At 40.3% G+C, this 25,859-nt stretch overlaps 1 protein-coding gene across 1 annotated transcript; it reads left to right on the top strand.

Moving 5' to 3' along the window:
• Positions 1-675: 675 nt before the first annotated feature.
• On the top strand, positions 676-22,609 carry LOC139294713 (1-phosphatidylinositol 4,5-bisphosphate phosphodiesterase beta-1-like). Its single transcript, XM_070916645.1, has 32 exons — positions 676-774; positions 3,645-3,722; positions 4,508-4,576; positions 5,917-6,057; positions 6,140-6,219; positions 6,817-6,870; positions 7,455-7,530; positions 8,046-8,146; positions 8,764-8,927; positions 9,999-10,145; positions 10,646-10,803; positions 11,505-11,587; positions 11,696-11,780; positions 11,887-12,052; positions 13,453-13,508; positions 14,680-14,776; positions 15,132-15,216; positions 15,636-15,760; positions 16,754-16,908; positions 17,048-17,215; positions 17,295-17,394; positions 18,188-18,292; positions 18,885-18,997; positions 19,082-19,232; positions 19,382-19,435; positions 19,750-19,927; positions 20,213-20,345; positions 20,778-20,854; positions 21,322-21,411; positions 21,573-21,630; positions 21,833-21,919; positions 22,457-22,609. The coding sequence occupies exons 1-32, from the start codon at positions 676-678 to the stop codon at positions 22,607-22,609; spliced, it is 3,486 nt and encodes a 1,161-aa protein (XP_070772746.1).
• The last annotated feature ends 3,250 nt before the right edge of the window (positions 22,610-25,859 follow it).

Below are 25,859 nucleotides of genomic sequence, written 5' to 3'. Positions count from 1 at the left end.
TTGACCGTAATCCTGGTTTGGTTTTGATTCACCCTCCACTAAATCGCCCACTCTCTTTCCCTTTTCTCCCACTAGCTCTTTATTCTCTCTCCTCTTCTCTTCCCTCCTTCCTCTTTTCATTTCTCTCCATCTCTCCCACTCTCTCCTTTCTTTCTCTCTACCTCTCCCTGTCGCTCCTGCTCTCTCCCTCTCTTATCCCTCCCCCATCTGTGGGAAGCTGCCGTTGTGCGCATGTCGTCGATGAGTCAATTTGTGGAGGCAGTGCACGCGCGCACACACACACACACACACATATCCTGTCTCCCACGAAGGCATCTGTTTCAGTCTGTCTCTCTGTGAGATGCAGCACCAACAGAGGAGAGAGGGGGAGACAAACAGAGGGAGGGAGGAAGAGGAGAAGAGGGAGGGATAAGAAAAAAAGAGGAGAGAGGAAGGAGACACAGAGCAGAGAGAAAGAGCAGAGAGAAGAAGAAGGACTGAAATTAAAAAGAGTGGAAGACAAGTGCAGCCAAGACAGGACGAAATCTGAAGAGGAGCGGAGAGGATGCTACTGCAGCTGAGCGTCTCTGCCTGACTTCTGAGGAGTTTGGGCTCGGACATGACGGACATGCATCATCCAAGCGTCTGAGCCTGAGCGTCTCCAGTTCGTGAGAGTGTGTTAATGTGTGTGAAGCCATGGCGAGCGCTCAGCCGGGGGTCCATGCGTTGAAACTCCAGCCTCCCTCCGTCTCTCACACACTGAGGACCGGAAGCAACTTCATTAAATGGGACGAGGTAAAGAGACTGATTTTTCTGAAGTACTTCATGTAAAAATGTAAAAGCCAAAGATAGGTATTATTATTGCTTTTAGACTCCATTGAATTTCTGGGTTTATTTTTATTGTTGTAATATATACGTATATTTGGCAATGTCAGAATATTGTAATTATTATGCCCAATTGAAATGAATCCAGTTGAATTGGAGTGAGAGAAAAGGAGGAGGAAGAGGAGGAAATGTGCCATGTTGTCAGATGTGTTTACTATTCATTTGTTGATTGAGCTTTGGCACTAAGTACCTGTGGATTAGATGCCAGCAAGACAGAGAGAGGTGTGTGTGTGTGTGTGTGTGTGTGTGTGTGTGTGTGTGTGTGTGTGTGTGTGTGTGTGTGTGTGTGTGTGTGTGTGTGTGTGTGTGTGTGTGCGTGGGTGTGCGTGTGTGTGTGTGAAATGCAATTGTGGTCAGTTTCTCCATTGCCACCTGTTGGTATGGAATCCATTAATATGAATTTACTGTGTGTGTGTGTGTGTGTGTGTGTGTGTGTTTAGATGTGTATGAAACACACCTGCAGAACTCCTCCAATGTTGTCCTGTGCACAAACACACAATCGTAGGTATTTGTGAAGTTGTGTGTGTGCACTGTATGTGCATGCGCAGGGGGTGTGTGTGTGTGTGTGTGTGTGTGTTGGTATGCTGAAGTACGGGTCCTGACTGTGAGAAACGTGCTGTCCGGTTGCCATGGTAACTGGCATGGTTACCACCACCTAAACAGATCTGATGTGTGTGAGAAAGAATGGATGTTTGTTTGGCTGTGTGTGCGTGTGTGTGTGTAAATCAATGTATTGAGTCGTATAATATCATGAATCACACTCAGAGAAGAGCTAATCCAATATACTGCTGAATCTGTTCACCGTGTGTGTGTGTGTGTTTTGATATTTGAATTTCTCCAACATGTAGAGCTGAGCTTTATGAAAAATAGAATTGGTTGCTATGCCAACGAGTGACAACCAGGGATCCATCTTCTGAGATTTCTTCCTTTAGTTTTTATTCTTTTCAGTGCAGGCTGCTCTTTTATGAGGAAAGCAGCTCAGACAGCAAAATCTATGACCTTTTCTAAACACATGCAAAGAAATATACAGAACTTTATAAGCACTGACATCTGTACTCACATTTTAGACTGTTTCCCACAAGAGATCCTGCCAGGATAGAATAAGAACTGTTGTCCTAAAGCTGGTCACCATACTGTATGTGCTTTTTACAGTCCGTGACCTTTCATAGACACCGTGGATCGATTTCTGATTTCTAAATAATCCCACAGTACAGAAACTGCATTTTACGTGGAATGAGATTTGCTCTTCCTGTAATGTGTTTAATGACACTGTCCCCTCCAGAAATACAGCAAAATTGGTTGTTTGTTCCAACTGCATCTTTTTGTTCAGTGCCAAAACGGAAAGCAGACAAATCAAATCAGTGGTATTTATATAGCCCAATATCACAAATCACAACTTGCCTCAGGGGGCTTTACAAGCTGTACAGCATACAACACCCTCCATCCAAAGACCCTCGATTCGAATTTGACCAAAGAGACAGCAATCTTGCCATAACCTTAATTATACCAACAGTTATTCATTTGTAATGACAATAATCTTTACTTAATCTTAGTCAGTTAGTTTCTTATCCATAAGCTCAGAGGATCTGAATGCACTAAAAATAACCTATTTTCTCATTTAGATATGAAGTCTTTATGTTTTGAATTTAGATGTTTTATTATTGTGTCCATCCATTTGCTTGAGTGTAATCAAACACACCATTTATGTGTGCTTCATTCTGTTTTGAGCACAGATTAGCTCCTGGATCTCATTCTATATACCTAGATTTCATAAAACATAATGTGAATTTGAGTTATATTTAAGCTAATACCTGAAGCTTGGTTAACTTTTAATCTTTAATTCTGACAATTTTGTAAGAGTTAAGTCAAAACAGTTTCCACCAGTATCTCTAGAATTAAGCACTTGTTTAACTGTATATACTTAAAGCCTAACCACACATCTGTGCTCCATTGTGTGTGTGTGTGTGTGTGTGTGTGTGTGTGTGTGTGTGTGTGTGTGTGTGTGTGTGTGTGTTTGTTGTTTAAAATAATCTTAATTCTTGCTTTTTGTCATCAGTTCATTCTGACTAAAGTTCGGCTGCAAGCTTAAAGACATCATATACTGCGACTCTCCTTACCGCTGCCATATTTGCTGCCAAGATTTGAATGAAATAATTTTAGGAATCACACAGCTTAACCCCAAGCTTATACTAGATTTAATAACTTCTGAATGTTGCTGAGTGTACACATCATACAAAGTGCAAAGGCTTTTCAATCTGCAAAAACATCAGGACAGCTGCACTGCCTGATTTCACCTGGAGCCAATTACAAACTGTCATGGTGGGTTACTATGGCAACAGGGACAATGGTTGGATGTCATGACAACTGAACAGAACTTTAGTCTGTAACATGTAAGAGTTACGCTGTGTCCAAAATATCACCCCGTCGTTCACTCACTCAGTGTTCCCTGTTTAATGAGCACATTTAAAAGTTGACTCTGGTGTGAGGAGGAAGATGAGACTCTGGACATGAATCATCATCATTTTGCACCACCACTGACAGGTGTTGCATAATAGTAATTTCACTTATCCTACTAAAATGGCACTAACAAGTGATTATTCCACTGTGAGATTGGATTTTTAGCAAAAAGTAGTACTTTCCATGGGCACTAATTTTTATATTGTGGGAATTTTTGAGTGCATTATATGGTGCAGAACATTTTGACTATTTGAAAGCTGTTTGCACAACTTTTTTTATGTTGTCTGACTGTTTTCACTGGATCCACTTCTCTTTGTCTTTAGGATCTTTCTACCGTGACGCCAGTGATTCTACATGTGGATCCACATGGATTTTACCTCTACTGGACTGACCAAAACAAGGTCGAGCACACGTACACACAGACACGTGCACTGTATATTAACATTATATATAAGTTTATTGAAAAATTTGGCTCAATTTGACTCAAATTGTCCCAAATTGGGACTTGGATCAGACACAGTTCTGAGTCAAAGACTAATTACATATTAGCTGAAATATACCAAAGCCATGATCATTAGTTCCTGTCAACCACTGTTTTTAAAATTACAGCCAAAATACCCGCAGGTATCCATAGCAACTCCACTTGCTACAGTGGCTACTTGCTAACAGTTAAGCTATTGCTAACTCTCGCTGCTGAAATGGAGCTAATCATGTATTAAATTGAACTACAAACAAACTAAAGATGGATGTGAACACGGCTTCTCTTTCTTCCCGTGGTAAGTGACTCTCGAAAAAAAAAAAATACAACAGAAGATATCCTGATTGAGAAATAACGAACACAGGAGAGTGCACACCATGATGCTGACATGATGCTTCATTTCTGTCAAATATATATACATATATATATATATGTATATATATATACATAAAACATGTACTGGATGTGTGTACTGTAAATATACTTATACTATACTAAATATGCAATAACCGTGCAGATATACTGCGATGAAAGGCTGTAGGAACAACTGAATACGTATTGCAAAGAGCATATAGACAGCATGTGATCATTGATTGTCACACTCACACATTCTCTCCAGGTGGGTTTAAATCCTTAGCAGGAAACAGGATGAAGCATTTACCTCCCAGGTAACAGCTGCCTCTGTGTGTGTGTGTGTGATTTCTGTAGGAGACAGAGTTATTGGACCTGACTTTTGTAAAAGATGTCAGAACGGGGAGAAGCACCAAAACACCCAAGGTACTCTTCGTCACCTTTCACCGTTTATGTGTCAGGGTCTATGCTATCTCGTGCCCCCCCCCCCCCCCCCCCCCCACTCGCCCACTCCATCTCGGCGACCTCTCGGTGACCTCTCACTCAAACGTTGCTCCTCTTATGCGGCACAACTGATGTTTTAATTATTCAGTTTTCAGTATTGTAATATTTTACGCTTGTGGTCTCTTGTAACTTTTATTATTCTTTCTTTTCTTATAGTGAGTTTGGATTTTCTCTACTCAGTTCTACATGTTTTACTCTTTTACTATGAGATTTTCTACTTCTATTTATATGTTTCTTCTATCTTCTGTTGTGTTTAATGCTTTGATGGCGCATATGTCCTGTCATTATGTTTTATCTTCTGACCTCTGGGAAGCTCTTTGTGTATGATGCTTGAAAAGTGCTCTATAATAACAAAGAATATCATATATATTGTTCAGTGGCAGCCATGTTAACTATCCGCTGTTCATTTTGTAATGTTGCTTTCTGTCACAGAAGAAAAGCTCCTTAAAAGCTGGAGAATTCCTCCTCACTAAGTCTCTTCAGTTTGGGAAGAGGAGGGAATTAAACTTATTGTGATCACAGCCAAATTCTTACATAGATAAACACAGGAGACTACAATCGATATATACTGTTTGTACATGTGGTGGTCAGTTTCAATTCCAGTGTTGAATAAAAGCAAAACAGATTTGTTGGAATTAGGTTCACCAATAAAGTGATCTACAAAGACACAGCTTAGAATATGACTCATTTATGACTAATTCAACACTTTTATTCATTGCTGTTTCATGATGATATTTGGGGCATTCACTATGTTACTCTTTATTTGGCTATATTATATATTATTGGATCAAAGGTGCCTGAGATTGTTTTGAACATTCATGACTAAATAAATGTTGTGTGTTGATCATAATGGATAGTGCACTCCGAAGCCCAGCATATTGGCAGTTTGCCCAGAATCAGAGTTTCTGCACAAAATGGCACATAAATAATGATTATACTGTCTTTTCTGACAGTTAAAGTTTGGCTCAAGTGATAGTTAAAGCTAAGCTAATGACAAACAGCAGTTTAGAAGGTTTAATGTTGAACCACCTCATATTTCACTGATTTTTGGATCTAGATTGGATGTAAGCTTTGACCATCTCTGAGACACGTACTGCCATAAGAGCGGGACACTTTGTCAAAAAGCAGATGTTTCTTTTTGATAAATGGGAAGCAAACCGCCCCAAATGGTCTCCACCTCCCCTCACCTCATCCGTCTCCTCTGTGCGCCTCCAGCATGGCCCTGTTTCAGCCGACAGCTTATATTTCCTGTCATCCAATAGGAGGCCAAGCTGCGGGAGCTGCTCGATGTGGGAAACCTGGTTGGCCGGCTAGAGAACCGCATGGTTACCGTGGTTACGGCTTCAGACCTTGTAAACGTCAACCAGCTCAACTTCATCGCTTCACAGGAGGACGAAGCTAAGGTACTGAGCTCACTACAGTCATGATGTCAGGGACTGTCGATGATGATGATGATGATGATGATGGAGTGTCTGATTTTGGTAGGTGTGGTGTGAGGAACTGTTTTCTCTGTCTTCCAACCTGCTGAGCCACAACCTCAACAGAGACCACGGCCTGTTGAAAGCGTGAGTAAACACACACACACACACACACACACACGCCTGTACACACTTTAAGCACACTTTTATCTTCAGTCTATTTAAAGGATAACTCTGGTGATTTTCTTTATCTGTCTTATTGTCAACAAATCCCAAGAAAACCCCAAAACCAACAATGAATTGATTCTACTAACACGTTTTGTGTGTATCACAGCCTCATATATTCTCTTCCTCTGTGCCATAAAGCTCCATGGTTGTCCAAAATCTATTAAAAACACATCAATGAGACACACAGGGTGACATGTTGCTTCATTACCATGAACACACACACTGTACTTAATTCAATCCCACATACAGCGTCCTGCTGCCAGAAATACTTACAAGAAAACCCCAGTACCCCAAAATAGTCCCCAGTAAATGCACTATTTCCTCCCGCTTTTGTAACATTTGCTGAAAAACATCAGCTTTTTTGAGTCTTTTTCAGAAATAAAGTTTTATGTTTGAATTTACATCTATGATCACGATACTTACTTAAACTCTACTTCAGATCTCTGGAGTTTGGGAGCCTTTTATGAAGGAAAAAATAATATACAGCTCTGAACTTTTGTATTCCCTTTGTTTCAGGTACGTCAAGTTGACTCTCCAGCCGAACGCAGAGGGGAGAATTCCTGTCAAGAAGTGAGTTCCTGATTATCATTACCTTCCTAGTCTTTAATCAATGCCTCTGTGTTAACTTTGAGGCACATGTTACATAAGATGGTTGAGGATGTGAGAAAATAGCCCGACGAAATCTGCAGAGACACGCACAAACTGAAACTTTGCTCTTTCCTGTCCCTTGCTTCCAAAAATAAACTTAATTCCATGTGCACTTGGGAAAGCAAAAACAGGGACAGGATTCATGAAGGTGCTTAATTCAGCACTGACCTGGTAATCAACCACTGCCAGAGCATGAGATGGATAAGACGGTTATGAAGGAAAGCTGTATTTTAGAAGCACACCAGGAACAGAATTAAGGTCAGTTGATTATCTTGGAAGTCAGGGGAGGAGACGTTTTCAGGAAGGAAAGGTTTGGGGGATGTTGGGAGGTAAGGACATTCATATTGTTCGAGTCAGATTTGTTGAAGGGAAAGACTTGGGGAAGGTAAAGGTTTTTTTGGGGGGGGGTTGTGATAAAGGAAGTTTCATGTTAGTTAGAGGGAGAAGAGGTATTTTAAGAAGTAAATGATGAGCTGATAATGATGCGATGTCATTGTCTATTGCAGCATTGTTCGACTGTTTTCATCAGACAGAAAGAGAGTAGAGAATTCCCTGGAGAGCTGCAAACTGCCCTACGGACGGGTAAACACTTCAAATGAGTTTGTATGATTATTAGTGGCAGCAAACAGTAGATACACATTAGAGTTTATAGTTTAACCAGTTAAAATATGCTTTGAAAAGCCTCCTCTTTGAATACCTACTCATAAGACAATCACACACACACACACAGTCTCTTTCAACTTTATCCTTCTTTTCGCTCCATTTTTCTATTTTCTGTTGGGGGTTTTATCTGATGCTTTTTGTCCAGAATGACTCACAGTGCATGGAGGGGTGAAATGAGCTCAAATATCTGGGTCATTAAGTTTTGAAGCAACCGGTGAAAAGCAGAAAAGTGAGAGTCGGATTCTCTGCTCGCACTGAACCTCACGTTGAATCTTCCTGCGAGCACAGAAAGATTATTTTTAAGAGTTTTTAAGAATAGTTGGGGAAATAAATCAAAGATTAAGAGAGATGGTTTATTATTTTTAAGGCAGTTTCAGTTCATGCAGATTGAGAGATGTGGTTATGTTAATGTCCATGTCCCGTGTATTTGACAGGGGGACAGTATCAAACTGGAGGACTTCACACTGGAAGTTTACAAGAGCTTTTTGGACAGCCTGTGTCCTCGTCCTGAGCTCAGCAACATCTTTAAACTGCAGTAAGCATTTAGAAAATCCCTCACCTCATTTGCACCTACAGTCGCTGACCTCTGATCAGCTCTGAGACGTATTAATGTTGAACAAGCTTCTCTACTAAGAGTGTTGTTTCTTGCTTCAGGCCAATGTCTTTGATATGGGAAGAATGATGTATAATGATTCATCTTCTGTCCCACTTGTACACAGAAACGGATTAAAGAGAGAGGCTCTATCTTTAACTTAACAGTATTAACTCTATTATGTTCAGTAAAGTCAGGCTGCAAGTAATGATTATTGATTAATCAATCGATTACTTTCAATGAATTAGTCTATAAAATGTCAGAAAAGAAAGTCATCTTCCACTTCCACTAATTTTGTCTGATCAACAGTTAAAAAAACACAAAGATTCAATTTATGATGATGTGAGAAAGAAAAAAACCGCAAATCCTACAAATAATTGGAACCAACAACGACAGAAATACGTTTTACTCTTATGATAATAAGATATTGAAACAGATCTGTTTATTTGTCTTTACATGTAGTTTAATTAAAGAAGGCAGAGCTTTTGTTATGTTACAACATGTGGACACATAGCAACTAGAACCTGAGCCCTGACCCTGATCCTGATCCTGTTCTGTAGAGGAGGGGATGGTGGAACACTGTCAGTCGATCAGATGACAGAGTTCGTCAACAACAAGCAGAGAGACCCGAGGCTGAATGAAATCCTCTACCCGCCTCTTCGTCCTGCACAGACCAACACTCTGATGGAGAGGTACCAACAGGACCAGGCACAGCTGAAGCAAGGTACACACACACACACACACACACACACACACACACACAGGTGTTCCTCTTTATCTTCTGATTCACACTGAGAGCATTTGCTATTTTTCAACAATGTTCCTAAATAGTTTAATAGGCGAATAGCTAAGTCGGCTGCGTTTGTTTGCAAAATGTACTTTTGTATGTGTACATGTGTTGATACCAAAATACTCCTCTAACCCACGCACACACCCACAGAGTGTAAACTGCTAAAATAAGCACTTAAGGTGCACACATTTGTGTTTTGGCACCTACTTCGAGTCCAGCACCACCTCCTCTTTCTGTTAGTTTTTCTATCTGTACACACACACATACATATATATATATATATATATATATATATACTGTATACATATGGGGTCAAGATGAAACTGTTATTTTAGTCAGACATCTTGTTTAGGAAATGTTTTGTTCATTTGAATGAATAAATAAAAGCGTGTATCAAGACTGACTAGATTTCACAAAATCTCCCCAATATGATTTCACTGTTGAACAAACAATACGTATGATATGATATGTTGCTCAATTTTCAGCTGAAAATGTTAACATGAGGAGAGTTTCCAGACAAACCGCCATTACCATGACTTATTCAAACAGTTTATGTTTGCATTCAGTAGTAAAGCAGTAAGTATTGTGACATCTGTACCAAGTGGTTTTATTTGCCTACATGTGAACACAGTGGCAGCAGATCAATACACACTCATATGGGTCGATTTGGAAGGCAGTGTTGTTTAGATATTAGGACGTGTTGGGTATGACAAGTTTAATAGGTTATATTTTAAGATCTAAAATATTAGAAAGCCAACAAGATGTAAAGAAATACTCTAAAAAGGAACAGAAGAAGAGAAAAAGAGACACTTGAGGGTGCATAAAATATTTATACTGAAGAAATACCACAAAGTTGAATTTACTCACTCTTCTTCCTTTTTTTCTTTTATCCTTTTTTGTTGGAATGAGTTTCTTACTTTCATCTCCTGATAATGTTTGTGTGTGTGTGTGTGTGTGTGTGTGTGTGTGCGTGTGTGTGTGTGTGTGTGTGTGTGTGTTATGTAGGCGTCATCTCTCTCCAGGCGTTCTCCAGTTATCTGTCCAGTGATGAGAACGGAGTCATCCCGCCTGAGAAGCTGGATCAGTCTGAAGACATGAGCTTCCCCCTGTCTCATTATATCATAAACTCATCACATAATACATACCTGACAGGTACGCTCCTACACACACACACACACACGCACACACACACACACACACACACACACACACACACACACACACACACACACACACACACACAACCATTTCTAAACTTAACCCTTTCAGTCCCAGGCCAAAAACTGCACTTTTGTACTACTTCCATTTATCAGCCTCTCAAAGTCTCTTATTAGCTTCAAATATGGATGTACTGCACATTTTCTTTTTCAGACAATTTATTGATCTTGAATTAAAGATTTCTGATGGATTATATATACATGTAGTGTTTAGATTTGCCTCGGTGAAACTTGCCTTTGGTGAAACTGACTGGAACTATGTGCTCACAACAGCCTCATAACTAACAAATAAAATGAAAATTGATGAACTCAAATCAAACCATGTCACTAACCTTTCTGTCTCCTAAAATGTGAATTATCTGACATTGTCCTAAAATGCAGATACAATATTATAATGTCATAATGTCTTATTTGTTTCTTGTCCTTGTGTTTTAGCCGGCCAGCTTGCAGGGAGCTCCTCAGTCGAGATGTACAGGCAGGTTCTTCTGGCTGGATGCCGCTGTGTGGAATTAGATGTGTGGAAAGGACGAACTGCTGAGGAGGAACCTGTCATCACACACGGGTTCACCATGACGTCAGAAATCCCTTTTAAGGTGTGTACACTTTGTTGTAGTCGTTCTCATAGTGCAGCCTGACTGAATGTCATTTTAAATACAAACGTAGCATTTCCTTTCTCCATTGAACATGTTTACGAGACCACTTTTAATTGCTCACATTGTAGTTTTTCTGTGACTGTATCAAAATGCTGCAGCCAGACAAGAATTTGATCACATCACACCAGCTCTCAGATGCATTCCCTCTGCAATGGCTTCTCGATAGTTTTAGAGTTGATTACAACATTTTTCTTCTTGATGGGAGCTCTGGTGCCGTAGGGGTTTAAGGCGCTGGGGATCTTGGTTGCGCGCATTCCCCATCTCTCTCTTCCCTCACTTCATCTCTCTCCTGTCAATTCTAATAAAGGCATAAAATGCCCCAAAAATTTTACAAAAATATATTTTTGTCTACAAACCTCTCAGGCCATCCGGCATCAGGCTTTCTGGTTCCTCCAAGGGCCCAGCTGCTTCGAGGTTTTTATGGCCTTAACTGCTGGAATATTTGGCAGTTTGCACTAGATATGCTCTAAAATAAGTGTCGTTTAAAGGCAGACTGAAAGCCTCCTGAAAGACTCCTGCACATTTGATTAGTTCTGTTCTGTATTTCATCTGGAATTAAATGTCCTATAAATGTTTAGCTTTGCTTTTGCTTGCTTGCTAATTTCCTAAATACTGACAACATTTTGTTTGTTATTTTCCAGGAAGTGATTGAAGCCATTGCAGAATGTGCCTTCAAGACCTCACCTTTCCCTGTCATACTGTCCTTTGAAAACCACGTGGACTCGTGAGAATCTCTGTCGTTATTTATTTGTTGATTTATGTGTCGATTGATTTATATGGATGGATTACAATGTAAAATGTCTATCTATCTATCTATCTATCTATCTATCAGTTTGAAGCAGCAGGCTAAAATGGCTGAATATTGTCAATCTATTTTCGGAGAAGCACTGTTGATTGACCCCCTGGACAAATACCCTGTAAGTAACACACACACACACACACACACACACAGGACAAATGTTATGTCCTTAGCTAAATTCAACCACCGATTGTACATCGTCTCCGTTGTGTGTGTGTTTGCAGCTGGAGTCGGGTGTCCCCCTGCCCAGTCCTCAGGAGCTGATGGGCAAAATCCTTATCAAGAACAAGAAATCCCACAAACCCTCCAATAACACAGACACCAAAAGACTGACGGACCAACCTGCCAATCAGAGCAACGAACCAGTGTCTCCTAGCAACAACACAGGAGGTAAGACACAAAGACACAAGGACTTTTTTTTCAGCCTAGAAATCCATGTGAAATGTGTTCAGCTGTGACACACTGACAGTCTTTGTATGAAAACACAAAACAGACTATAATAACTCTGTGGTTCCTCCGGCTACCAGACCTGCACATGGCTGGAAAATATTAATAAAAGGTATTCAGGCTTTAAATTAGCGGCACACATTGTCAAAGGGAGGTTTTTGGTGAGTCTTTCAAGCAGACATATTTCCTCGCAAATATTAGTCACCACCAAATTAGATTAATTTTGAAAAGGTACAATGATGGCGCTGTAGAGTCAGCACTGTCACGGATGGTCAGTGTATAGAAATTCAGACAAAAATATCATAAGCATGTCAGTTACAGAGTTTATCTCACTTTAGTTTCTAAAAACATGTTAAGACATGAAATATCGTTATTGTACAAAATTATGTTCATATTTTCTGGATTCAGAGTCTAATTAGAAGTACCTCTATCAAAGGACACCGCTCATTATTCAACCATAATTTCCTTCGTGATTTTGTCCAAAGTGACAAATCTGTCCCTTCTGCTCACGCTCATGTCTTTGATGTTCTCCTGCAGTCCGCTGCTCCTCATCAGGGATGTCTCAGTAATGAGCGGGACATCCCAGAATAGGTTGGAAGCTCAGAACAGCAATTAAACAGCGTTGCAGCGGGAAATTAGGGGAGCCTTATTGACACGTCTGATGTGCAGATCCTGAAAAACGGGCCTGGGACTGAGAGCCCAGCCGGTACACAAAGAGCTCACTCGTAGCTTCTGCTGAAGTACATACTCATACACTGACCATGACCCCTTTAGTCAGTGAATGCTTGAGTGGGCTGAATAATCACCTGCAGACAAGTTAAAGCGCTGGGCTGTTTACAAAACTACAGGCATCTGTTTGGTTTATATTCTGATCTTTTGTGTGTTTTTTTTTACTTGATTTGAGTTTGATATTGTGTGTAAATGTCTCCTGTTGGTTTATTTGTGGATTGGCAGTAATACATGCATAAAGTAAAAAAGTCTCTCATTCTTGCAGACTGACACAGAGGACACTTTTTGCAAATAAGGAAGCATTGAACCAGTTATTTACCATACTGCCGTGCAGTGTTTGGATGATCATTTAAATGGGATTTGATCAGCTTTCTTCCTCGTCGCCTGCTTTATGGTTCCTCTCATTAAACTGTGTATATGATGGTGTTTTATCTGCAGAGAGACTACAAACCCAGTAACTGCCTTGTAATCAGACTTGTTGTCAGTTGTCTTGCATACACAATTTCATCTGAACACACGGTTTTATTCTCGTCTTTGATACTTGGGGGGGAAAAAAAGAAGAAGGGATGAAGAGACGATGAGGATGAAGACTTGTTTAACTTTAATTTTAACAGAGATCGAGGCTGAGAGTGAGGAAGATGATGATGATGAAGATGATGATGGTAAAAAGGTCAGTGGTGACATCACACAAAGCTGAGGGGCGGTCGCCCTCACTGCTGTCGCCATTTGTTAATGTTTACAAGTGTTGTTTATTTTCATTGTTTTGTTGTTTATTCTTTGTGCCATTGTCATTGTTAATCTTGTTGTGGACTCTAAATGTTGTTGTTGTTGTTGTTGTTAACACTTGCTGCTTTCTGTGTTTTATGTTTGCTGTTGTCTCTGCAGTGTGTTGTTGTTTAGTCCCCTTGCTGTCAGTGTTGTTGTTGTTTATTCTTAATGTGTACTGTTCACAGTGGGCCTGAGCTTTAGCCATACAACTGATGATGGCTTTCTGTTTACTGGTTTGATGGAGTTTTTTTGCTGTAGCACTGTCAAAATCACCCACAATGCAACTCAACCGCCGTCAGAGATTCAGGTTATGCTAGTAGTTGGCTAATGTAGCCTCAAGCTGCTAGCCTCAAGCAGGGGTGAGGAGGGGGCTGTAGAGGTCTGGTAACCCCACTACCCCGAGATTTCTTTAATTATCAAACTTGCAGCTTGAACCGATGCTTAATTAAGAGACATCACTTGCGGCAACTTATCAGATTTTGTGCAGCTCCCTCTGTAGCCACAAAAAGCTGGATATATTACAACTTTTTTTCATATTACGCAGTGGGGCGGGGGACAAGAAGAGACACAATTTGGTAAAACAAAGCAAACTGCTGATGAAAATGTCTCAATTCACATCAAAAGAGAAGAAAGAAATTAAACAGATATCAAACAGACCAGACGTGTGTGTTGGGCGTGGAAACACAATTCACTTTAGAGAGCAGAAGAATAGGATGCAAACAAATGCAAATAACAACAAGACAAGCAAGAAACTGAAAATAGGCCTGCTGTGAGAGAGGGTGTGTGTGTGTATTCATGTTTGAAAATGTACGTGGATGTCTTGTTGGAATTACTTTGCTGTTGACTCTTGTTGTGATGTTGGTGTTACTGTTCACTGTCAGATGATGATGCTGTTTTTTTGTCACTAAATGCTGAAAACGTCTTCTTATCTCTTCAACTGCCAGCTGCAGTTCCCTCCCTACATTTGTTATTGGAAATGATGCAGCCATCAGACCATTATAAACACCAGCGCCCTGATTTCAATATGTCAGACTTCAGTCTTAAACTTTATTCCTGTTGTCATTTATTCTCAGGGCTCAGCAGAGCGGGAGGCAGTGGCCACGGAGGAAATGTCAACTCTGGTAAACTATGTCCAGCCAACCAAGTTCAACTCCTTCGAAGCCTCCAAGAGTAAGAAAAGCAGATCAGAAGCCGACACTTTGACGTACTGATACACACTCTGTTTTTATATTTCTCTTGGAACAGTACAGTAAATCCCACAATTTCATTTCATGCCTGAGCTCTCTCAGGATCAACATGTCATGTCTTGAAAATGATGAAAATGTACAATGATAGAGCAGCTGTCTAATTGCTTCTTAAAATGACAAGACTGAGAACATCTGATGACGTTTGGGCCACAGAAGCATAAAAATGACTCAAAGGCAGAAAGTTACTGCAATGAATATTCAAACAGAATGTAGGAATCATGTTGGAAGCAAGATAATTGCTGAAAATTGTGTGTGTGTGTGTGTGTGTGTGTGTGTAGAGGCAGCCCGCTGTTACCACATGTCGTCTTTTGTGGAGACCAAAGCTTTGGAGCACCTCACAAAGTCACCAGTGGAGTTTGTAGAGTATCCTTGGCAACCATTACCACAGTTGCATCACGCCATGGCAACCGCATCTATACTTTGTGTTCTTCTTCCGTCTTTTGATGCTTTTTATTGTATAAACCTTCAAAGATCTGTCACAGTCTCTCAGCGACTTTTAATATTGATTTTAATTTCGACAACAGCAGTATTATTTGTGTACCAGATATAATGCATTTTACTTGAATGTATATAACGATAGAAACAATGTATTAGTAGTTGTAGTAGTGCAGTAGTTGTAGTAATATCTATACATAAACAACGGATATGTTACCTGAAATTATCTGCATGTATATACAATGTTATGATTGATGTCTTTCTTTTGGTTTTGAGCGACTGGAAGATGTCTTGCCGTTTTAATTTTTTTTTTTATATATAATTGTTCTTAACCTTACATTAACCAGATATAATAAATCCCAGCTGAGTCGTATCTATCCAAAAGGAACCAGAGTCGACTCGTCCAACTTCATGCCTCAGCTCTTTTGGAACGCCGGCTGTCAACTGGTGGCTCTCAACTACCAAACTATAGGTGAGAGCCTGAGCTTTGACCTCTGACCTCCATCTCCCACCAGACTATGACTGTAACCAAAACCGACGCACCGCCGGCATCAGCTGAACCCTCATTTCAGTCTGTAATATACAGGTTTTTTAGTGTGATCATCAACCTTTTATGCATCAGAGCAGTGATTCCCAGCCTTTTTGGCTTGTGATCCCTTAATTAAATCAAAGGTTGTGACCAGTTCAACCACAGTGGGATTCTTCCTTCCGATTGTTTTATTTGAATTAATCCAATGTTTGAAGTGTTAGAGGGATAAAGAGCTAAAAGTATCAGCTAATTCACAAGAAATGAAGGACATATTAGAGGAAGGTTTATAATAACAAAGCTGCACAATCTGATTTCCTGTCTTGTTAGCCATCTTGTGACCCCGAGATTTATTTTGCGATGCCTAGGGGGGTACCTAACCCCCAGGTTGGGAACCACAACATAGAGTAATGCAGTGGGCAGAGCTGGAAGTATCTTATACATTTGCATTATCTCTGTGGTCCTCCTCCTGGATAATTTAATGCTAAATGTATTATGTTCTGGCCAGTGGTTACAAATATTTAAACTCTATTTCAGCTCTAAATACTTCACTGGCTGTAATCTCAACAGTCAGACAGTTGCTGAATTGACCAAAAATTCATCCAAATCAAAAAGTAAATTGATTGAAGCTGAGAATATATTTAATGAATTAAAAGCTTTAACATTTTTTTGTACACAGTCTTGCGCCTTTCATTTTGTACCGATGGGCCAGAATTGTTTTATCGCAGTTTCACATTGTTTGCACTTTGGATTCAGGTGAGCCTCACGCTCATTCAAGCTGAAATCTGCAACATCAGTCAGATAAAAGTGTCTGTTGCTGAAAATGAATAAGACTCTGGCTCGCAGGTCGTGTGCTACAAATCTTCCTATGTTGCTACTCTTCAGCTGAAGGAGTGCAGCCTTTGTCGCCCTAAACTTAGTATTAGCTTTTTGTTCCAGATTTATCCATGCAGCTGAATCTCTTCATGTTTGAGTACAACGGTCGGAGTGGCTACAGACTGAAGCCTGAGTTCATGAGACGGCCAGACAAACACTTTGACCCCTTCACAGAAAACACAGTGGATGGCATCGTAGCCAACACCCTCTCTGTGAAGGTACAGCGGCAGTACTTTCCTTTTGTATGTGATTGTAGCACCGGACAGACGTTACTTAATATACTGTATAATATAATGTCCCTACTGTAGTACATGAGTGTATTCATTCACTGTCACATGTTTGAATCTGTGTGTGTAGGTGATTTCAGGCCAGTTTCTGACTGAACGACGGGTGGGTGTGTATGTGGAGGTGGACATGTTTGGGCTTCCTGCGGACACCAGGAGGAAAGCGCTGAAGACCAAAACCTCTCAAAACAACAACGCCATCAACCCAGTGTGGGACGAAGAGCCGATTGTCTTCAAAAAGGTGAGATACAGCAGAGAGACAGACGGGAGTCATTTAGTAAGATCTGTCTGTTCACGGTGTGACTTCGACCCTCCGACAGGTGATTCTTCCCACTCTGGCCTCTCTGAGAATCGCCGCTTTTGAGGAAGGAGGGAAGTTTATTGGTCATCGTATTATTCCAGTGACTGCCATCAGACCAGGTAGTTACTTTAGTCACATTTATTCCAACCATTTTATCACTAACCTTCTCTCAGTGAGATCTTGGTTTTTGATATCTTTGGTGCTAACTGCTCGCTGCTGTGGTGTTTTCTGCACTGCACCTCCCAGAGATCCAGTCAGTGTGCTGTCAGTAAAGTTTGAGTTTCTAAAAGTTTCACTCTTTTTTTCACTACCCTACATTCCCGTTGTCTTCTATTTATTAAAAAAAAAACAGGCTTTTGCTTGTGTAAATGCAGCACTATGCCAGAAAACTCAAGAGACAACGATCATTTTAAACAATCAAAGCTTTCCTGAACTGGAATTATGATAAATTACTATTGTATTATGTCAAAAGGTATGTCTTTACATGGAAATGAAAATGCCACACAGTATGTTAATCCCAAAGTTGAAAGATGAATACATGCATACTTTGCCTTTAATGCCTGTGTAGACTCTAAATTAGTTGTAATTTATTTGTCACATTATTCAGAAGCTTTCCTTCTTTCCTTACCTCCTGGGAAACACATCCTGACTCCCACTGTTTTCAAAAACCCATTTTAAACAGCTTGCAGAGACATGCTGCTGCTTTGAAAAATGTCACCTACCACTTAAATGAAATTGCTGGTAATTTTTCCTTGTAATTTTATCATTACATGACTGATGTTTGGTGTGAACTCAACTGCATCGCTCTCTCTCACACTCTTCTAAGTTCGTTGCCAGATTCATTATTATTCACCCTGAATAACCTAAAATGATGGTAACATCAGACTCTGTGCTGGTAAATGTCTCCTTTAGGTTACCGTTACATCGGTTTGAGGAATGAGAAAAATCAGTCTCTGATTCTACCAGCTGTGTTTGTCTACATCGAGGTCAAAGATTACGTCCCAGACACCTTTGCAGGTACATATTTCAGGTACTTTGGTCTTTGACATGTTGTAAAAGAAACAAAAGTTCATGATTTTTTTATTTAAACATGACAAAATAAAGTGTGACATAAAAGACAATGAAAAATAGAATACGCGTAAAACATGTAAAACTTGCTGCGCATGACTTTTTATGACCTCTGACCTCTAACACGTTGACGCTCCCCAGCTTTCTGGAGCCACCCGCAGGACAAATGCTTAATGCACAGAAGATACATCTTCTAACACGTTTCCTGAGTGTTTGAGCCCCTGTTTGGCTGCTGAAGTAGCAACAGAATACTAACATGTTTCCTGAGCACAGCCATGATCTCAATATACATTATCTATCTATACTAGAATATTTTGATTTTCTCTAGCCTCGATGTTTAAACATGATACAAATATTTTAGTATTACGGGTTATGTTGCAGCATTAAAGGAGACTTTAGACTTTATACCTTTTCGGTCTCTCGCGTATGTCTACCCTGTTTGTCAGTATCTCAGATATTACCACGTCCATGAGTCTATATAGTCCCTCTAAGGCACAGCTGGAGCTCTGAATTCATATATTTCTATGTATTTCCTCTCTAGATGTGATAGAGGCTTTGTCCAACCCTATCCGATATGTCAACCTCCTGGAGCAGAGGTCTAAACAGCTGGCAGCTCTGACGCTGGAGGACGTAGAGGAGGACACACAGACTGAGGTCCGTCCTGTTTGCTGCTGTTTCTGTGTCTTTGTCTTGGAAGCAGAACATCTGGCTGTAACTCTGGTTGCTGTTGTTGTTCAGGATGAGGCCGACACTTGTGCAGAGCGCAAGAACGATCTGAAATCAGCTCCGCTGGAGAACGGACTGAGCCCCGCCTCTGGCCCTGCAGGCCACACCCCCAACCCCACGACGCCCAAAGCCTCAGCAGCCAATCATCAAGCAGCTACAACAGGTAGCGTCCACACACACACACATTCAAAGAGTCTTTAAGGTACATTTTAATACACTTACATTAATAATAATACAAATAGCTCCAGCACTGAAAGTACTCTTGATTTCATTGTTGTTTCTGAGGTTGATTACGTCGTCTCTGCTTTTTAGATGCAGCTAAACCAGCTGCAAAGACTGAAGATCTGGTTTTGAGTGTTTTGATTGGTCAGTATTTACATATTGCTTTCTTATAATTCACAGGATGCAATCAATAAATTATACTTAATTACATAAAACTGAACGTATGTGTAGAAGATGCTAAACATGTAGTATATAAGTCTATAAGATTGTGTGTGTGTCTGTGCTTATTAAAAAGTACTGTATTCTTTTTGTAGCATACAAACTATATTAATAGTGTATAATAAATTACATTATGAAACCCTTCAGTCGTCCTTTAACAGAAGTAGCACCAGAGAAAGACGTAGAGTTTTATTAATGCTTTTAAAGGTCTGTTAAAACATGCTGTGTGATCACAACAGATGTCCCAGTGTGCGCCTTAGAGAGTCTGCAGCAGTCAAAGGTTTACCAGAAGGAGCAGAGACGTCAGTTTAAAGAGCTGAAGGAGTTAGTGAGGAGGCACCAGAAGAAAACCTCAGAGCTCCTCAGAGAGTTCAACAACAAGTACAAGAAGACGGCCAGACAGTGCAGCAAGAGCAGGTATTCACACATAATTACTGTTTTAAATACTCATTACTATTTCCTCTTCTCTCTGAAAAATATGTCGTTGTGCAGATTGGAAACCTGATTTTAAAGAAACACCAAGTGTCTTAGTACACATTAAAATGATCATTCCCCTTTCTTGTTCAATATGAAGTGAGATATACTTTTTTATTGTAATGTAAAAGTCTGCAACATAACAGCTGTCTGGCATTTTCCCTGTGTTTTTGTATAACGCACACGTGTGTGTGTGTGTGTGTGTGTGTGTGTGTGTGTGTTCATCAGGGGTTCGTGTTCAGACAGTGAGAAAGACGACCGCCTTCAGCAGCTGAAAGACGAGCAGCAGCAGCAGCTTCTGGCTCTGAGGCAGGAACAGTACTACAGTCAGAAATATCTACAGAGAGAACACATTAAAATGGTAAAGTCTAACAAATCGAACTAACCTAACTCTAGTCGATGTCTTTAAAAGTTTGGCTATCTATATTTGGATGAACTCATTTGAAGCTCCCTCTCTGTTGCAGGCAGTTTCTTTGACATGGAAAGTTCAAAATAAAATCCCCACAAAAAAGACAAAATGCAAAATAAGTGTCATTGAAGGATGGAAATAACACAACATAACAATATGATTACATTAATAATATAATTACATTAATAAGCAGCTAAGATTCTGGGCTGTAAAATAAGGTTATACCTTGTGTTTTACGTTTAGGATTCAAGGTCAAGTTCCAAACCAGCGGTCCAGGTTCTGTTGTAATTACTTTTACGGTCCACAGGCCTTGTGTTAGGTCAGCCCAGTATGCTTTGAACGTGAATGTAAAAACAGTTAAACCAGAGTTTGTGTTTCCTCCAGCTGACGGAGCGACTGAGCAGTCTGGCTGAGGAGGGTCACAACTCCCAGATGAAGAAGCTCAAAGACATCTGTGACAAGTAAGTTACAAATCTGGGACTAAAATGACGTTTAGGGTGTTAAATGTCTTTGGGGAATTACACAAAGAATTACATTGTTAAGAGCTACGTTCATAGCGGCTGTAGCATTTCCTCCAAGCCGTCTGCAGAGGATCTCATCGTGCTCACAGTATGTAGAGTCAGACGCCATGAAACAGAAAAGTAAAGCTTCAAGAAACAAATGCAATCCACTAGAGATCTCGATTAGCAGTAGAACTGACATGACTTTCAGAACAAGACTTTCCTCAGGTAACCTCAGAGTAATAAATAACATGAATGAGACCAAATCTAGAGTTTGGATGGCATCTTAGAGTCGGCCGGTAAGCATCTTTTGCCACTTTGCCTGTAACACTTTTATGTTTTAGGACTACTTCCTGCTGCAGATAGAAACCATTTTCAACACCAAATTGAACCACTTTTTCAATATTTCTCTGCTGCTGCTGCTGCAGGGAGAAAAAAGAGTTGAAGAGGCAGATGGATCGAAGGAGAACAGAGAAGATCAACCAAGCGAAGACCAAAGAGAAACATCTGGCTGAAGAGTACGATCCATAAACACACACACACACACACACACCGATATTAATCTGCTGCACCCCACCTGCTGTAGCTCCTTCATCTACTTCATGCACTGATCCATCCAGCTAGTCTTGTTAGAAAAGAAAAATATTTAGCTCAAACTCCTCTGACTGTGTGTTCCCAGGGAGAAGATCGAGATCAATAAGTCCTACGTCAATGAAGTCGTCCAGAACATAAAACGGGTGAGCGGAGGATGAAGAATCTGGGTTAAAGCAGCGCAGGATTTATTTGATGCGTTTGTCTATAAACTGAATACTGCTGAGACGATGATGAAAATTTTATGTTTGCAACGCTATCTCTCTGCCTAGCTGTAGCCCGGTCTCTCTGCAATCATAAAACGCTTCATAGGACTCTTTGATTGTCTGTCTGTGTTTCTGTCTCCAGCTTGAGGAGACTCAGGCGAAGCGCCACGATCAGCTGGTGGAGCAGCACAGTGAGCTCCTGCAGGAGATACAAGACCAGAAACCAAAGGTAAAATACAAATCTAAATGATCTTTCTAGCCTTCCATCATTGCCGGCTTCTGTTTATTATGAAGTTCCTTCATGTCTCATCTTGCCTCAGTAAAATGCACATCCTACCACTTTGCGTACTTCATGCTTGAATGCGCCACACAGCAAGAAATGTCTTGTACGAGGGGCTCCGAGCTTCTGCTACTGTCTGTGGCTCCACACCCACTCAGTGTAGGATCAGTGCTGACGTCAACCCGGGCCGTTTGAGTGATGTAACGCGCCCTCTGGCAGCCATATTGGAGCTGCTCAACTGTTGGCAGTAATGGCTGACAACAGCTGGTTGCATTTCTGAATGTACAACCCGTCTGTCTCAACAGTGGGAAATAAACAAGGCAAATTTCTGTTGTTTTTGACTGGAACTGAGTCAGTTTGAGTGTTTACGTAATCTTCATTTTGTTCGCCGCAGTAGCTAAACGTGGTATCTGCTGAAGAAACCATCAGCAGGAAATCAATCCGAAGGTCATCGATGTGATTGACATTTGTCTTGTCTCTCTCCAGCTGCAAGGGGCCGTGGAGGCAGATTTCCAGGAGAAGTTTCAGTGTTTGCCCGGAGAGATTCAAGACTTCCTGCAGGACAGGAAGGCGGAGGTTAGAAGTCACAGCAAGTCCCGCCCATCGACGCCACACGAGACTCTGTCAGAGGAGGACTGAAGAGAAAGATAAGTGTGGAGAGGAGTGAGGAAAGAAGAAGAAGTGAACCAAGAAACGGATCCAAATACAAAGAAGTAAGAAAGACAAAAACAACAGAGGGAAGCACTGATGAGGGGGTAAATAAAAGGAGCGGAGATATGAAGATTAGAAAGACTGTTACTTTTCTTTTTAATGGAAGAACGCTTTAATGATGATTTATTTTTTAATTCCATTCAAGCATGCACTTTGCTGTACTTCAGCGTTTAATCAGAACCCATTTAGTCTTATTTCCTGTCACCTGTTATTTTGACAGACAACTGAAACCCAACAGTTTGTACTGCATGACAACCCTATCTATCAATCTATCAATCTATCTATCAATCTATCTATCTATCTATCTATCTATCTATCGATCTATCTATCTATCTATCTATCGATCTATCGATCTATCTGACAGTTTGTACTATTTATTTGTCCATACATCTGAACATCAGTGAACATACATCAGACTCTGTCTCTGTTTTAGATGCACATGGAGAGCCATTACACAATGTTACACAATCGCTACGAATCCAAACCACACAATTTTAAGCGACTGTTTTATCTATTTTCATTTTAGTTTTGTGGCCATGACGACTTCTACAGTGGTCAGAATCAACTGCTAAAACATTTAGAAAGATAACAGTACTGCTGGCACCGTAACATTTATTTATCATTGTTAATAATGCTCACGTTCCCACTCGGAAACTTCCATGTACGTCCACAGTCTGCTTCTCTGTTGACCTCCGAGCAGCTTTCCTGCAGCAGCTGGAGGTCAGCGGTAATGAGGGAGTGGTGAATGCTCCTATTTCACTTTTCCCACCCAGATTTATCCACCACATCTTGCAATTTTAAAATTAAGAAAATGAAGTAGAATTAGAAATAATGTTTCATACCTTAACAATACAGGATGATGTGCACCGCAGCACAAGATAACACACACACACACAGTACTGTATACCTTTCAGGATATGGGGAAATACACACACACACACACACACACACTGTCCTCAATAGTTTGATTATGCACTTATTTATTTATTTATTTATTTATTTATTTATTCATGAGATTTTGGGAGAAAAATGAATCTCAATGGCAATTTCTGTGAAGTTATTAAAATGATATATCATAGCATGACTGTTAGCCTCAGACATTTATGGACCAATGGACTTTAACTTCAGTAATGTTTAAGGGAAGGACGAGGATTTGCACAGAGAGATCGTGGGGTAAGAACTAAATTCTTGCGAAATGCACCTGTTTTTGTTTTTAAAAAAATGATCAGAGCTTTCTGACCGGTAGCAGCGACATCCCATCAGTTCCCTCAGACTGCTGCGCTCATGGTCCGACAGCTGGGTGTCCCGTTAGATGTGGAAGAGCCTCAAAGGCTGCTGCCACTGCATGATTTATTTGTTTTGATGTGAAAGTTGTTTTAACATAGTTATTCATTCTGATGATCTATTTGTTTATTAATTGTTATTTTCATGATAATTAAGGATAAAGAACATCATTTATAAAACTGTTGAAATCGTTTCAGAGTGCAAAGTCGACCTTTTTTTTGTAAAAATGTAAAATGAATGGAGCTCGTCACTCTTTGTACAGTGATCTTCCAGAAAATATCTGTTGGAACATTTTCCATGTTTTGCTTTTCCTCTGGATGTAAACAACTGGAGCTTAAGCTGTGTTCAACAACCTTTTTTGCAGGGAACCGTTTAAGAAATTTAAGCCACTGTTGATTGATATTAAACAATCTCGGCCACGGTCTGTTCCTGACCTCGTGAAGGTAGCCTACACTGCAGTTTCGATGGCAATATTTTAGACTCAGCTGCTAACTCTACAACATTAAAGTACCTCACTATTCTGTCAACACTTTAGGTCAAAATTATCTGTTAAACACATGTTTAAGTGGCTGAGGTTCTCCAACAAAATGCCTTGTTGAACGCACCCCTGCTTTAGTGATTAAACTGAGCATGCTTTATTGTCTTGGATTTCTCCGCCAGTTGAATTGTTTCTTGGTTTTACTGAATGCTATTTTAATTCAACGACTATTAAAAATATTTGATCTAAACGTGAGTTCATCATCAGTTGATATTCCTAATGCTACCGTCCTATAAGATCTCCGCTGTGTTAACTCTTAGGATGCTCTGATGAGCCGTGTGAGAGGAGGTAATTACTGTTGTCAGTCACATCAACACAAACCCACTGCATTCGTGTCTGTGCACAAAACTTGATTTTGTGTCTGAGCACTTTAATGTGGGCTTTCACAGAGAGGCAGTGTGCTGTAGTTGTCATGGGGGAGGAAGGTGGAGGAGGGCTTTCAAGCTGTTATTATTTTGCTGGACTACAATGAATTTTCTCCCTGTCGATGTCACTGACAGTGACTTTAATGAGTAGTTATATACAGTTTATATACTCTATATTCAATGTATGTTTTCTTGCTTATTTGTTTGTCTTTGTTGTTTTACCTTGGCTGTACAATTTGTATCTCACTTCCACGATGCGTTATCTTTGTTTTGCCGTGTTTGCATCCTTTTTTACTATTGTTGTTACTTTCTTTAAACCTTCAGTGGGTCCATTCTTACATGTTAGCGTTGCTCAAACCCACAGAAGTTATTTATTTATACTCATGATCCCAAAGCTCCTCAGTAAAGCAACAGTAAAGCTGTGGGCCGGAAAACCAAAACAATGAGCAGAAAGCTGCTGAAACGCTCCATAAACTGCGTAAGATGATAATTACCTTTCACATGCAAGTACTGCAGTCATGTGATCCACTGTTACTGTATATGCTATGTCAGCTTCTTGTGGGGCTCTACTGCCCCCCAGTGGCCAGACGTTAATGAAGCCGTCACGTCAGCATGAAGCAAAGAAATGAACATACAGTAGGCCTAATTATTAGACATAGAGAAATTAGATCCTCTTACGTTCAAACTCTTATTTGCTTATTTATTTGACAACTTTTGGAGCTTTATGCAGAAGAAATACTTCCTATTAAAACATGTTCACAGTGATCATCCAGAGTAACTAGAGCTTTGGAAAGCGGTGTTGCTGTTACATTTTTATAATGTAATTTGTAAATATCATGTGCAGAGACGGACATCTGCATGACTGGACACCTCTAGAGGTAAGCGAGTAAATATGTTTGGGTTTTTATTTTTTTTTACTTCTAGTTGTTGCCTTTCCCACTAGTTCCAGCAGATGGCAGCAGTGAGTCTCGAATGACTTTTCTCTCTCGCC

This window comes from Enoplosus armatus, chromosome 12 (genome assembly GCF_043641665.1).
Source record: "Enoplosus armatus isolate fEnoArm2 chromosome 12, fEnoArm2.hap1, whole genome shotgun sequence".
Taxonomy (NCBI): Eukaryota; Metazoa; Chordata; class Actinopteri; order Centrarchiformes; family Enoplosidae; genus Enoplosus; species Enoplosus armatus.
The sequence above is the reverse complement of the archived record's forward strand: the minus strand, read 5'-3'. Positions and strand labels throughout refer to the sequence as shown.